The sequence below is a fragment of the Mytilus trossulus genome, chromosome 10 (genome assembly GCF_036588685.1).
Source record: "Mytilus trossulus isolate FHL-02 chromosome 10, PNRI_Mtr1.1.1.hap1, whole genome shotgun sequence".
Taxonomy (NCBI): domain Eukaryota; kingdom Metazoa; phylum Mollusca; class Bivalvia; order Mytilida; family Mytilidae; genus Mytilus; species Mytilus trossulus.
The window spans coordinates 73067077-73080701 of record NC_086382.1 but is presented as its reverse complement, the minus strand read 5'-3'; the positions used below and the strand labels follow the sequence as shown (position 1 = coordinate 73080701).

Here is a 13625-nt window from a genome sequence, read left to right as displayed (position 1 = left end):
TAAATGTGCATTTAAAATTATTGAGTTGTAAAATACAAATATGACAAAAAATGAACAAGAAAATTATCAAACTGCTTTGATGTATGCATTAAGGTATTACATAGTAATTTTCACTAGAATGAGAATTAGCATAATTTTCACATATTTTTGTTTTAATGGGCAGTTAAAATAACTATTTATGTTCCTGTTTCTTTCATCCTGATATAATGATAAATTGCTTGGTGATTCCACCCTTCATGTATACATTGTAAAATAACATTTTTTTGGGATATTTGTTCAATTTGTCAGAAACAGACCTGTGTTTTTAACAGACCTGCCAACTAAATGGACATATGGGGGATATCTCTTGTGAGAGGTGTTGACCTGAATTTGAATTTCTTTATTGTATAAACTGAAGACCTCTAAAGAGACTTTCAAATGAGTTGAAAGGCTATTTAAGCACATACACATGCACTCATACAAACAATGAAGTAGTTGACTTAGAACATTTATGACAATACAAGAGGTCTTCTTGCCCTTAAAATTCCCTTTTGAGATTTTAAAAAGTTAAGCAGGTATGTAAAGTTAAAATGCAATTGTTTCACTTTTTTACTTATACATTTGTAATGGAATGTGATAAAAAGAGTGTCAGATTAGATTTTTGTGTCATTTGCATCAAAAGTTACAGGAGATAAAACAAATAAAAAGATACAACATAGGCTAAAGAATGGAAAATATAAACAAATAATGGGAAAAAATTCCACTCAAGGCAATTAAAACCATAGGTTGAAGTAAGTCAGGCAACATCACTAAGAAAAGTGGGACAAACAAGAGGATACAAAAAACTATAGATAAAACAACTAAAAAAGCACAAAGAACGGGGAATTTTTGCTCAACTATAGTGACATGATTGATATCTCTGATTTCTGGTTAAATTTTTGTGATCATTCTTTCATTCTATACCTCAACTAGAACCATGAACATCATGATAAAGGAGGAGACTTTCTTAGATTTTTAAGACATTTCATAATTTATGTCCTCACTTTTGTCGCAGAAAGCTTGACCGCCTCCAGATTACTAACTTCTTAAAAGCTTCATATTTTAGAACGTGGAAAACCTGGATGCTTCATACTTTGTATATAGATGACTCATGTTAGGAGGTTTCTGTCAGTCACATGTCCTTGGCCTCATTTTCATGGTTCAGTAACTACTTAAAAAGGTTAGGATTTTTTGTAATGTTAAATTCTCTCTTATTATAAGTAATAGAATAACTATATTTGGTATGTGTGTACCTTGCAAGGTCCTCATGCCCATGAAGCACTTTTCACTTAACCTTGACTTCTTTTTGTGGATCAGTGAACAAGGTTTAGTTTTGTTGGTCAAGTCCATATCTCAGATACTGTAAGCAATAGATCTCCTATATTTGGTGTATGTATTGACTGTTAGGTGTGCATGTCCAACTGGCATGTGTCATCTGACCTTGACCTCATTTTCATAGTTCAGTGATTATAGTTAAGTTTATGTGTTTTGGGATGTTTTTCTTATATTGTATGCAATAGGTCCTATATTTGGTGAAGGGATGGACTGTTAGGTGTACATGTCCAACTGACAGGTGTCATCTGATCTTGACCTCATTTTCATGGTTGAGTGGTTATATTTAAGTTTTTGTGTTTTGGTCAAAATTTCTTATACTGTATGCAAAAGGTCTACTATATTTGGTGTATGGAATGATTGTAAGGTGTATATGTCTAGCTGGCAGGTGTTATCTGACCTTGACCTCATTTTCATGGAACAGTGGTCAAAGTTAAGTTTTTCAGTTTTGGTCTTTTTTCTAATACTATATGCAATAGGTGTATGGAAATATTGTATGATCTATATGTCAGTCGTGCAGGTTTTATTTGACCTTGACCTTATTTTCATGGTTCATTGCTTAATGTTAAGTTTTTGTGTTATGGTCTGTTTTTCTTGAAATATAAGCAATAGGTCATCTATATTTGTTGTATGGAAGAATTGTTAGTTGTACATGCCTGCCTGGCATGGTTCATCTGACCTTGACCTCATTTTCATGGTTCATTGGTTAATGTTAAGTTATGGGACAGTTGTAAGAAAGCTTTATATTGCGGACTATGAGCATAATATCAATGATTAGTTAAGAAGGCAAGACATTTCATCATGTGCACTATAATTTTAATTGTGCAACTTCTGTCACAGAAAGTGAAAAATAGGGATAGGGATCTGGCCTTCTAAACAAACTATTCAAAGCATTTTCATAGAACATTAATAATGTTCAGTTTATGTGATACTTGTTGTAGAACCTTCATATTACATGCTTTCAACGTGAAATCAATGATAAGTGAAACAGAAGAGACATTTCAGGGTGTGTGCACTCTTGTTACAAATTTATGCAGCTTCCACAGAAGAAAAATAAAAATATTCAGATCTATGGACCACCATGAAGTATAAATGCATCTGAGAGCATCTGTACAACAACATACATATTTATTTGTTTTTGATATGGGAATCTTGATATAGGATATACATTGTAGTTAAATATTTACCTTCTCAAGATAAATTGCAGATAACCATAGAAAGGTTGCTTGAACTTTTGTTTAAATTTGCTTGTAAGACACTTCATGTTTTTCAGAATAAATACTACTTTCTCCTTTTTTTCATTGTTTCTTATTTTTGACTGTTTGTTCTTATCAAAAATATTCACATAAACATATTTTCAAGTATGCTTGAGTAAAAATGACTCATCAAATATTTTGCTGTTTTACCCATGTTCAAATGCTAATCTGTTACCACCAAATATACCATCTTTCACTACAGTAGTACCGGTACTAGATTATCTTATATGATTCATATTGCTCACTCATCTAGTTTCCACCATTTAAATTTAATTTTGTTCCACTGCATTCATGTTGTGATTTTTTTTTTTAACTGATGAAACAATGTCCAAATAATTCAGGTAAAAAGGTATACCAATTGCGTCATTAAAGATGTATATGTGACATGTTTTAAACTTTTTGGATTCTATACAAACTAATGTTATAGAAGATAATTAATTTTACATTTAATAAGTCCACACACAAAATATATCAATTTACAGAAAGTAATTTATATTTTTGAAAATATAAGAGACATTGCGGGTTGTGATGTTAATTATGGATTAAGTTGTGTCTATCTCAAGAATTTTAACTTATAACCAGACAAAACCAAACTGCAAGGGCTGGTTGGCTAGGAATTTCTCACCAATACAAACAAAACTAATAAATGCATGAAATATTACATAAGTTTTACAAACACAAATTGATATAATCAGTGGATATTTATTGTTACCACAGACGACTTGCATACTTAAACTATGTTGTCCTTGAGAAAGACAAAGATGATATGTCACAAGATATTGAGTAAAACTGACTATAGTGACCTCGGATGTTTTGTTCACTAGAAACATGAGAAAGAGTATTGTAGATCATGATACAAATACTAACGTATTCTAGTAAATATCACAATTACTACTATCAAATTTTACTGCAAAAAATATATTCACAATAACACTACATATTGACAATGAGACTATGGTCAATTATACACTGTATGACAACAACATATGAACAACAATCAATTATTACATATCATTGTCCACATGTCCTTATTGTTCATATATAAAGTTACTTAGTTGTAATATAAGTATTGATAATAATCTTAACATCACAATTTGCATCTTTGTAAGGTTTGAAAAATGACATTGACCTTACGAAAAATTAAAAGTAACAAACTAAATGTTAAAGGAATTTTTCTAATTTTCAAGTCTTTCTTTTTTACCCGTTCGTCAGTTGATTGAAAGTGACAAGTAATTTCTATATCCAATTCTTCAATACTAAACTATTTTAAAAGGTAAATATTTGTAAAGAGATATCATTTAATACCCTTCAAAATCTTTTTTAATAGTCATCATTAGGACTGACAATTAGTCTAAAGATCTAATAGGAAAATATGATAATCTTTTGAGAAGCCCTTGTAATTTGATTATGGGTATTACTGACGTAGTAAACATGGCATGACTCTTTCCATTAGAATTTATAATTGGGGTCAAACTCCTTTAAATATGAACAAGTTTATAATTTGGTGTGATTTGATACAAGTGTTTTAGGTGAAAAATTTAGGTGTTGGTTTCTTTATAGGCATAAGGTGTGAAAAACCCTTTTGTAGATTTGTTTTATATTTAAGTCAAAAAGAAAATGCGTACATTAAAAAACAATAAATGTTACTTTAAAAATGTTCATTGTGGTCTTTTTCTTTGATATTATATGAAATTTCATGTAGATGTTTTAATTTATTTTTGTACAATTCTAATTTCACCATGGCCAAAGTGCCATTTCAATTTGGTGTATTGTTAAGATGACAACAAGTCAGCACCTTTTTCTCATTTGCAATCTTACAAAATCTCCTCAGACACAAGTCCAAGGAGTCAATAAGCACCTATCCTAAGTCAGCAACATGATGGTCAGTGGTTGTATTATGTTCATATGGTTCATAAGGGTTTCTCGTTTTTATTAAGATTGAACCGAAAAAAGATTGAACCGTTGATTTTCCTGTTTGAATGGTTTAACGCTTATCATTTTTGATTTCCTTTATAGTTTTCTGTTTGGTGTGAGCAAAGGCTCCCTGTTGAAGACCTATAATGGTTTACTTTTACAAATTGTGATTTGGAAGGGGGTTGTCTCATTGGCACTCATATATTCTTCCCTTGTATCTTTTTGAAAGAAAAATTGGATAAATAACAGGAATAAAATGTAGATATAAATTAGCTAAATGAACAAAAAGGAACCTTAAAAAATTGTGATTTCTAATCTTAAGTATCTTAGAAATAATTTAATTCATCAATAGGGAGATTAAATTATATTTTTTAAGGGTGGCTCTGTAAAAAAATAAATGAGTTTTACCACTATTAACATTCATTGCCAGTTTTATTAAGATGTTGGTCCTGATCTGAAGCATAAAACATTTTAAAGTAGATAATTACCCTTACAGAAAAATAAGGCTTCTTTCAAATATTTGCGGCAATGTTGCTGCAAATAGTTGCGGCAATATTGCTGCAAATATTCATTTTTCGTATGCAAATTAGTTTTCTTGCAAACAGTTGCTGCAACATTGCCGCAACAAATTGCGGCAATATTGCAGCAAATGTTTGCGGGAAAATCAGTAGCTGTGATTGTTGCAGCAATATTGCGGCAAGTTCATTAGCTGCAATGTTGCAGCAATATTGCAGGAAAATTAATTTCTTGCAATATTGCGGCAACATTGCAGCAAATCTTTCAACAATTCAGGTGTAAAATTTGGAATTAAAAACTAAACATTTAATAATTTATGATTTAATAATAAAAAAAAAAATGTCTCAGTCCGCTGCAGGTTGAAAATGGTCTCTGTCCTCTATAGGTTGTCGTGTTACATCTGTGTAGCTTTCAGTTCTGTTTCTCTATAAGTCTCACTGTCCTTAAAGTTGAATTTTCTGATTTCAAAAATACTGCAAAATAAAAGTTGAAGAATTTTAATTAGTAGACATAAAAAAAATAACTAAAATTATAAAGATACACAGATATAAGTTACTACTATATGGTTTAATTTTGGATGTAACTTGTCTTCTGATTGGCTGACGTTATTTTGTTATCAGCCCATATACATAATTTAGTCTTGTGACCGTGATATCATCAACGTTTTATCATAGCTTTTTACGGTTTAAAATGGAATTTAGTATTAAATTATAAGAAATGACTGTAATATTTTTTCTGTCTATTCAAAATAGCATAACAAATTTGGTGCTCACTGTTAAATGACTCGCTACGTGTGAATTTGTTTCACTTAAAGCGCCAAAGTCTAAAAGTGATTAAGTCCTTCTAGAAATTGCATATAACTATAGAATACATTTAACCTCATGTCAGTACTAGGTTGTTATTGTTTTTTTTGAATATTTGTTTTTTCATTGAACTATAACATAATTGGTCTAGTCTATTCTTTAAAATTATAATTTTTGTGATAAGTTGTGTATATATATGTATATATATGAAATTGTTGCCATTTGTTGACAAACCTCTTATTGGCACATTTAAATCACAGATCTCTTATTTAGTACCAAACTGCTTTTATTAGAAGATTTCTTGTTTCAATATAAGTAATGTTATTTCTAAAACATACAGTAATTAAAAGATTTAAAAAAATATCTCCTGTCTTACACAATATTGATAATATTCATGTGCATAAATCTATTGTCTAATACTTTTGCCAACTCTTATTAAATTAAGAAGACTCTTTATTTATCACTATTTGAACTGTTAAAGAGCATGCACTTATTCAAAATGGTGGACATTCAACTCCATTTTACTTACCAAAAGATGTTGTCCAAATTGTGTGTAAACACCAATCTTCCTGAATCCAAGAGTCATGTCAACTGAAGGCTAGCATCTGCATTACCCAGTGTCAATAGAATCAATTGGATCTTTTGGATCTAACATGTCTAAATCCATTGTAAAATTCATATTACTTTGTTCCTGATAGAAGACATCTTTGTTTGTTGTATGCATGTTCATGTCCAGTTCAAATTTTGAATATATGTTGATCAAGGTTGCTTAGGGTATTGTTTAAATGTGATCCCTTTGAAATTTGCCCATAATTATAAATATCCATTGCCTAAATCTTGAATATTTGTTTCTTATTATAATATATAAATAATTATAAATACATCTTTTTTATCTTTGGTTTTATAAGTTATAATGGAAATATATACAAACAAGAAATGCTCTGCCCTTAATTTGGCCTCAAACTCTGTGTACATTAATTTATGGTACTTCCTGTCTCTACAGCTCCACAGATAATGAAAACCAGATGTGCACATTACATTTCTATCACCAGCTCATATTACTAATTGAGATGAGAAAGATAATTTGTGTATAAATAATTTTAAAATAATGATACTAGAAATTAAACTGCAGGTGAGGCTAAATTCATTTGATGGAAAATATTAGAATTAAAAATATTGTTTATAGAAAAATGTCACAAAAAAGTGACAAAAAGGCATAATAATACATATAGAACAAAAAGTATTATGACTCAATTATTTAGATTAAATTTGTTGAAATGAATACCAAAGTATTCTTTCCTTACAAAATATCTAAAATTGTGATAAATGTGCAGTTTAGGAATTCTTTATAAGCATTAATTGTTATTTGAAGATTATTTCAAATAAATTATTCAAATATCCAGATTTATCTGAGTAAAATAAAGTATGACCATAACATGTACAAATTTAGATAATTTGAAGTAATTCCATAACTGAATGTTCAAAGAAACCATACGTTGTGTATTATTTGAACCTTAAATCTTTAAAAATGTAATATTTTAAAATGCTTGAAATATTGGTGCATTACTACATGTCTGACATTATTAAAGAAATTTTTCTTGCAAAGTTGTTGCAAATAGTCTTTCCTTAAATAATAAAAGAAAAGGTTCCTGCAACTTTCTGGCAAACAAATTCTTTCTTGCAACATTGCAGCAAACTTGCTGCAATTTTCTTGCAAACAAATTTTGTTGCAGTAACATTGCGGGAATATTGCAGGTAGCTGCAACAACCTGCAACTTTCTTGCAAACAAATTTGTTTGCCGCAATATTGCCGCTATATTGTTGCAATATTGCAGCAAACTTTTCATTTCTGTAAGGGTATCTATTGCGATAACAAAAGTACATGTATTTTTATTTGAAAGAAACAAAAAAAGCAATAAAAATACATAAATGGAATTTATAATTACCTCATGCCTCAAATGAAAGGTGTTTTTTTTCTTATTTGAAATGTAGCAATAAATAATTTTAATTTTAATGCACTGAATAGCAGTGCCTAGTTTTATTACAAAAAAGTACATGTTTGTCAATTTTTATTGATATTTCTTATTAAAGATTGCAAGTTTCATTGTGGTGCCATAATTAGATATGATTTAATGTTTATGATTATTTCTTTCGTTATCTTCATAGACAACAGATGAAAGGGTGAATCAAATAATAGGATTTCTCAAAATTCATGGAATTTGGGTCTGATGTATTTTTATTGACAAATAAATGTTGTTTATGAGTTTATTGATATTTTATTTTTTTTTTAATTTTCTCAGAGTACTTCAAGACTTTCTAAAATTACTGACATAATTTCCACCAATGAAATTCTTTCGTAAACTAACATGTTACAAAATCCATTTTTCTATTTAAAATTTCATAAAATCTGAATTCGCCTTTTTAAGGTAAAGTGAACATAATCGTTGTTATTTCAAATTTGCTTAAAAAAAGGAGATGTTTCCAGCAATAACAAATCATTGTAATTATCAATGTGTTTTGACTTTTGAGATTAACACTTGAGTTTTGAAAATACAACTTTGCTGTGCACTCACGTAGAAGTTTGACTTTGCCACATTTGCATATCCAAAGCTATGACCTTGCAGCTTTGTTGCCTTACTGCTCTATATGTTTTACTAAATAAGTAAAAACACTTCAATGTTTGAGATTTCAGGACATATTTTATTGAAAAGTTCATTAAAAGCACCTCACAGGCAAACATAATGACTATGTTCTATTAGTGAACTTTATTTAGGTACAAATAGTGAAGAACATAGACTGAATGGTCCCAGTTTGAACAGTAAAATGTACACTGTTATGCTGATATATTTACATAACTATTAACTGTCTTTTGGTGTGAATGAACACAGGTTCATAGCTTCAGATAAATTTCTGAAAAGGTAGATAAGTATTATGTATGCTTACACTATTAATCAGCCTTTTATCAGGTCAGAATTCCAACCAAGAAAACCTTTAGGTAGCATAAACTTGATTGTTGTTATGGTTTACATATATACATCTACTTGTTCATATGTACTATTTCTGTACCAAAAATCTGTAGTACTGGAAATTTACTTTTGATATTCAGTACTATTTTGTTACTTAAGAATTGTAATATTTAGATACCTGTATTTTACAGTACTTGATTTGTACTTCAAATTTAAGTACTACACATTTTTGGTTGCACAGTTACATTTTCAGCCTTTTGAAAGTTTGTCTTTTTCAAATCTCATAAAGTTATAATGTTCAAACATGGAATACTGTGATCATTGTTGGTATTATTTTTGTACCAATATATTAAGTACAAATCAAGTACTGGAAAATACAAGTACCTAAATGTTACAACAGTTCTAAAGCAAAATAATAGTACTAAATATTTAAAGTAAATTTCCAGTACTGCAGATTTTAATAAAAATTTTACAGAAATAGTACCTATGCAAAAGCAGCTGTGTATATTTGTACCTTTTTGTATCTATTTTTTTTTTATTTCAGTTGAGAACACAGAAAGTGTTAATAAGTTGGCAGAAAGAGTTTTGCTGAGACTGCACCAGAAGTTACAAGGCATAGAAGATGGTGTTCAACTGAGTGTATCTGGACAGGTCAATCTTCTGATTCAGCAAGCTAGAGATCCTAAAAACCTGGCAAAACTCTTCCCTGGCTGGCAACCATACATATAAACAATGTGTTATAAACTTCCTTGTGGAAAGTGTTCTAGTCAAAGGATATTATTTCAATGAATTGGTTTTTTTCTGAACAAATTATATGCAAATGAGAGTAAAAGTATTATGATTGAATATTGAAGAGATATTTACTGCGATACACTTTAATTGTTATTTTTCTGCAATGTAATAGTTCTCTTTAAACAAAGATACACTAGTGTTAACAACCAATTGATTAGTTTGAATGTTTTTCTAAGGTTCATCATGAAGTTTTACTGTTAAAAAATCATGAATGAGGTAATATTTGGAACCAAAAAAAAATATGAATTTTATGAAAGGGATCATCTGTTTATAGCATTGAAACATTTCCATTTGTCATTGTTTCTCATCATCATCATCAAAAAATTCATTATGAATCATTTAACTGAGACACATTCAGAAATGATTCTTTGAAATTGATTCAATTGTAGAGCTTGCTCTAATTTTTATGAGGTGAATATATTATCATTATAAAGGTTTCTTACAACGAAAAATTGTTTCTTTCATCTTCAATCCTGTCATAACAATTGTGTAGTGAACTAAAATGTTATTCCCTATTGGTATTATATAAGTAAGATTTTCTATACTTATTGGATTTTAAATATTACAGCATATTGTAATACATTTTGTATTGGTATGTAATTGTCATAAAATACTCTTTTTACTGTGGTATGATTGATTTTTTACTCTTTCAAAAGTCAATTTAACCACATATTTACTTCATCAAAAGACAGTAATTGGATATTTTGAAAAGACCAAATTATGATGCATTGATTGGTTCAAGTTATATATGTTCTTTATGTGTTTAACCTTTATTTACATTTTAAACATTTATGTTTCATTTTTTTGTGTAAAACATAAAATAGCTAATTGACAACATGCTGTTTCTGTCTCAACCAGGAATTTGATTTAAGTTATTGACATTTGTTCTCTTGGTTTATGCTACAAAACAATTACCATCTGTTAAATTCATACATTCATTAATTTCAGTAGTAATAATATAGAATACATATGGCTTGAAACAATCACATTAAAAAGTGTACAAATTCATGAGTTTGATAAAAGTGCTATTTTTAGTTTGTTAGTTTCAATTTTTGTTAAATTAAATGCTATCTTTTAGTGCAGCATTTCAAACAAAAATTAAATTTTATATATTTTTCTGTTGTTATTTTATTGTTATTTGAATAAGAGATATGTTCTTCAGGAGCCTCTGGTCTTAGTTAGTCTTGTTTGAATTTAAATTTTAGTTCATCTATATATTTTGAAGTTAAGTATGATGTCCATTATCTCCAAAGTAGTACACATTTTTGTTTAGTAGCAAGCTGAAGCACGTCTCTTGGTGTGATATTTGCTATCTGTATTGAAGACCTTTTGGTGGCCTTTGGCTGTTTTCTGCTCCTTGGTCAGGTTGTTATCCCTTTGACACATTCTCCATTTCTTAATTTTATTAATAATATTATAACAAACAATTACTGGCATAAAAGAAAAGAACAAATATCAGCCTGATATGTTGTCGCTGACGTAAAACAACAACAACTGCAATGTACTTATATTCTGTGTTTTATTTAGAGGTTTCATATACGAAAATATTGTGGAGTTCTTTAATTTTCAGAATCTATAAAAGTTGTGATTAAGTTAATAATCTGCCATCTACATGAAATTCTTGTAGCATAAACTTAGAACAAGCACATTATTATGCACATTTTGTATATAAAGTGACCAGAACAAAAGTCAACCTGGAGAAAAAATATGACATCAAGTGGTCAACTTTGTCTCATATAGACATGTGATCAAAAGTAAAATCACCAAAATACTAAACTCTGAGGAAAATTCAAAACGGAAAGTCCAGAATCAAATCGCGAACTCAAGAGCTCAAACACATCAAACGAGGCGATAACAACTCTCATATTACTGACTTGATACAGGGATTTTCTTTTGTAAACGTTTCTTCAGTATGAAAGTTTCATCATTATATTAACAACGATGTGTGAACAAAACAAACAGACATAATAGGTTAAAATGTCAAAAATAGGAGTACAGCGGTCAGTATGGTGTTATAATCTTTATCTTAATAATGATGGTTCTTGTTTAATTTGTTTAATGGCTATAGAATATAACTTATTGGTCAAGTAATGCCTTGTACCAGTGGATGTGATCACAAAACAAAATAGAAAAATTAGGCTACAATGTTTAAATCAGAAATTTACTTTAAAGTTTAAATTTTGCTACAATATCTACAAGGTGGCTCAGACTTTGGAAGTGTGAAAATGGTTATTAAAAGTACCAGGATTATAACTAAGTACGCCACACGCGCGTTTCGTCTACATAAGACTCATCAGTGACACCCATATCAAAAATATTATTCAGCCAAACAAGTACAAAGTTGAAGAGCATTGAAGATCCAAAATTCCAAAAAGTTGTGCCAAATACGGCTAAGGTATTCTATTCCTGGGACAAGAAAACATATTTGGTATAAATATTTGTTCAATGATGTTTCACCAAATACATCCGATATAGTACAAAGTGGTTCAACATAACTAAAGTTTATTTTTATGGCCAACCTACAATAGAGAGGCGCCTTATGTTTTCTGGTCTGTGGGTCCATCCGTCCCGCTTCAGGTAAAAATGTTTCGTCAATGTAGTTTTTGATTAAGCAGAAATCAAATCAACTTGAAACTTAGTACGCATGTTTCCTGTGATTTGATTTTTTTAACTTGACCAAGTTTTTGACCCTAATTTCACGATCCACTGAACATAGAAAATGACAGTGCAAGTTGAACATCTGTGATATATAGACACAATCTTGATATCTTCATTTCTTGTCTATTGTACTATTATATTATTTATTTATGTATTTCTCTCTCCTGAGTGTTCTTGTCATGTAACGTTGCCATTTAAGCGGAATGTTCAACATTGCCATACGGCGATAGGTTCGGCTAGCCTAAAAAACAAGTTCAATCCACCTTTTTGTTGAACCTGCGACTTTTGTCGCAGAAAGCTCGACATAGTGATGATGATCCTGCGGGGTAAGCTAACTTCTAAAAAGCTTTATATTTTAGAATGTAGAAGAACTGCATGCTTCATGCTTAGTATATAGCAGGGTTAAAGAACATCAGTTGTTCAACCTGTTAGTCAAATGCGTTTTGTTTCAATATACTTTTTCACTCTTTTGGTCTTTTGGAAAATGTTGTTTGTGCTGTTTTTAGACCCTTCTACAACGAAATTTGTTTGACATGCACACGTATAAAAATTGCGGTTTTTAAAGGCAGTGCTTTAAGGCCTGACTCTTAAGTCATGAGGTTCATCTTTTCATACGCAATCTATGCAGGGGGTCTTTTGGCCAGAAATAGATCCGGAAATGTTCGAATTTCTCCTCTTCTTTTTATGGTATGATATGGTTTTTGTTTCTTTCATTTACATTGGGGACTAAAGAAACGATCAGTGTGTATTGTTCGTTTTATAGAACTTGTTATTAGTGTGTATTTTGCATTATAAGCAGTCAACCTGACTACAAACTAGCATTATGTGTATTCCGTGCGGAAAGAGGTCGGGTCAATTTCGAGTGTTATCTGACATCTAAAGATTCTTTAATTAGTTCAGACGTTGATATAACAATGAAAAGTCGACTGAACATGATTAATATTGCATCTTCCATAATTCAAAGCGGAATTCGGTTTATGAACGAGAAACCGTAAAGCGTTTTCAATTTCGGTAGTAGTTATGTATGTTGTCTACGTATTATCCTGGTTCCCGGTACTACGTTCCGGGTATTAGCTATTTGATATATGTGATGTGTAACATTACGTTCGGGTACCAGCCAATCTACGTGTGTATGTGTACATGATTTCCCGCCAAAATGACCGCCTTACAGCTATGGAAAAATAGTCCATAAACGTTCCGTATAATGATATGCAAATTCATAATTAATCGCAACTTTTTTTATCTTTGTATAATAAATATAACAAAATGGATTCCACAAAATTGATAATAGCATTATTTTACGAGGATTTCTCATATTTTTCTCACTTCCGGGCGCAGTCATACGTATGTTTTGAAGAAGCTCGAAGAAT

The 13625-nt window shown here is 30.2% G+C and overlaps 1 protein-coding gene across 1 annotated transcript in view; it reads left to right on the top strand.

Annotated features, from left to right (window-relative positions):
• LOC134688521 (serine-protein kinase ATM-like) overlaps nucleotides 1-10052 on the top strand; it is a 69948-nt gene extending 59896 nt beyond the window's left edge. Inside the window, exon 58 of the mRNA XM_063549304.1 lies at nucleotides 9350-10052. Within this exon, the coding sequence (XP_063405374.1) occupies nucleotides 9350-9534 (185 nt within the window). The 3' untranslated portion in view covers nucleotides 9535-10052. The remainder of the gene's footprint in view (nucleotides 1-9349) is intronic.
• The last annotated feature ends 3573 nt before the right edge of the window (nucleotides 10053-13625 follow it).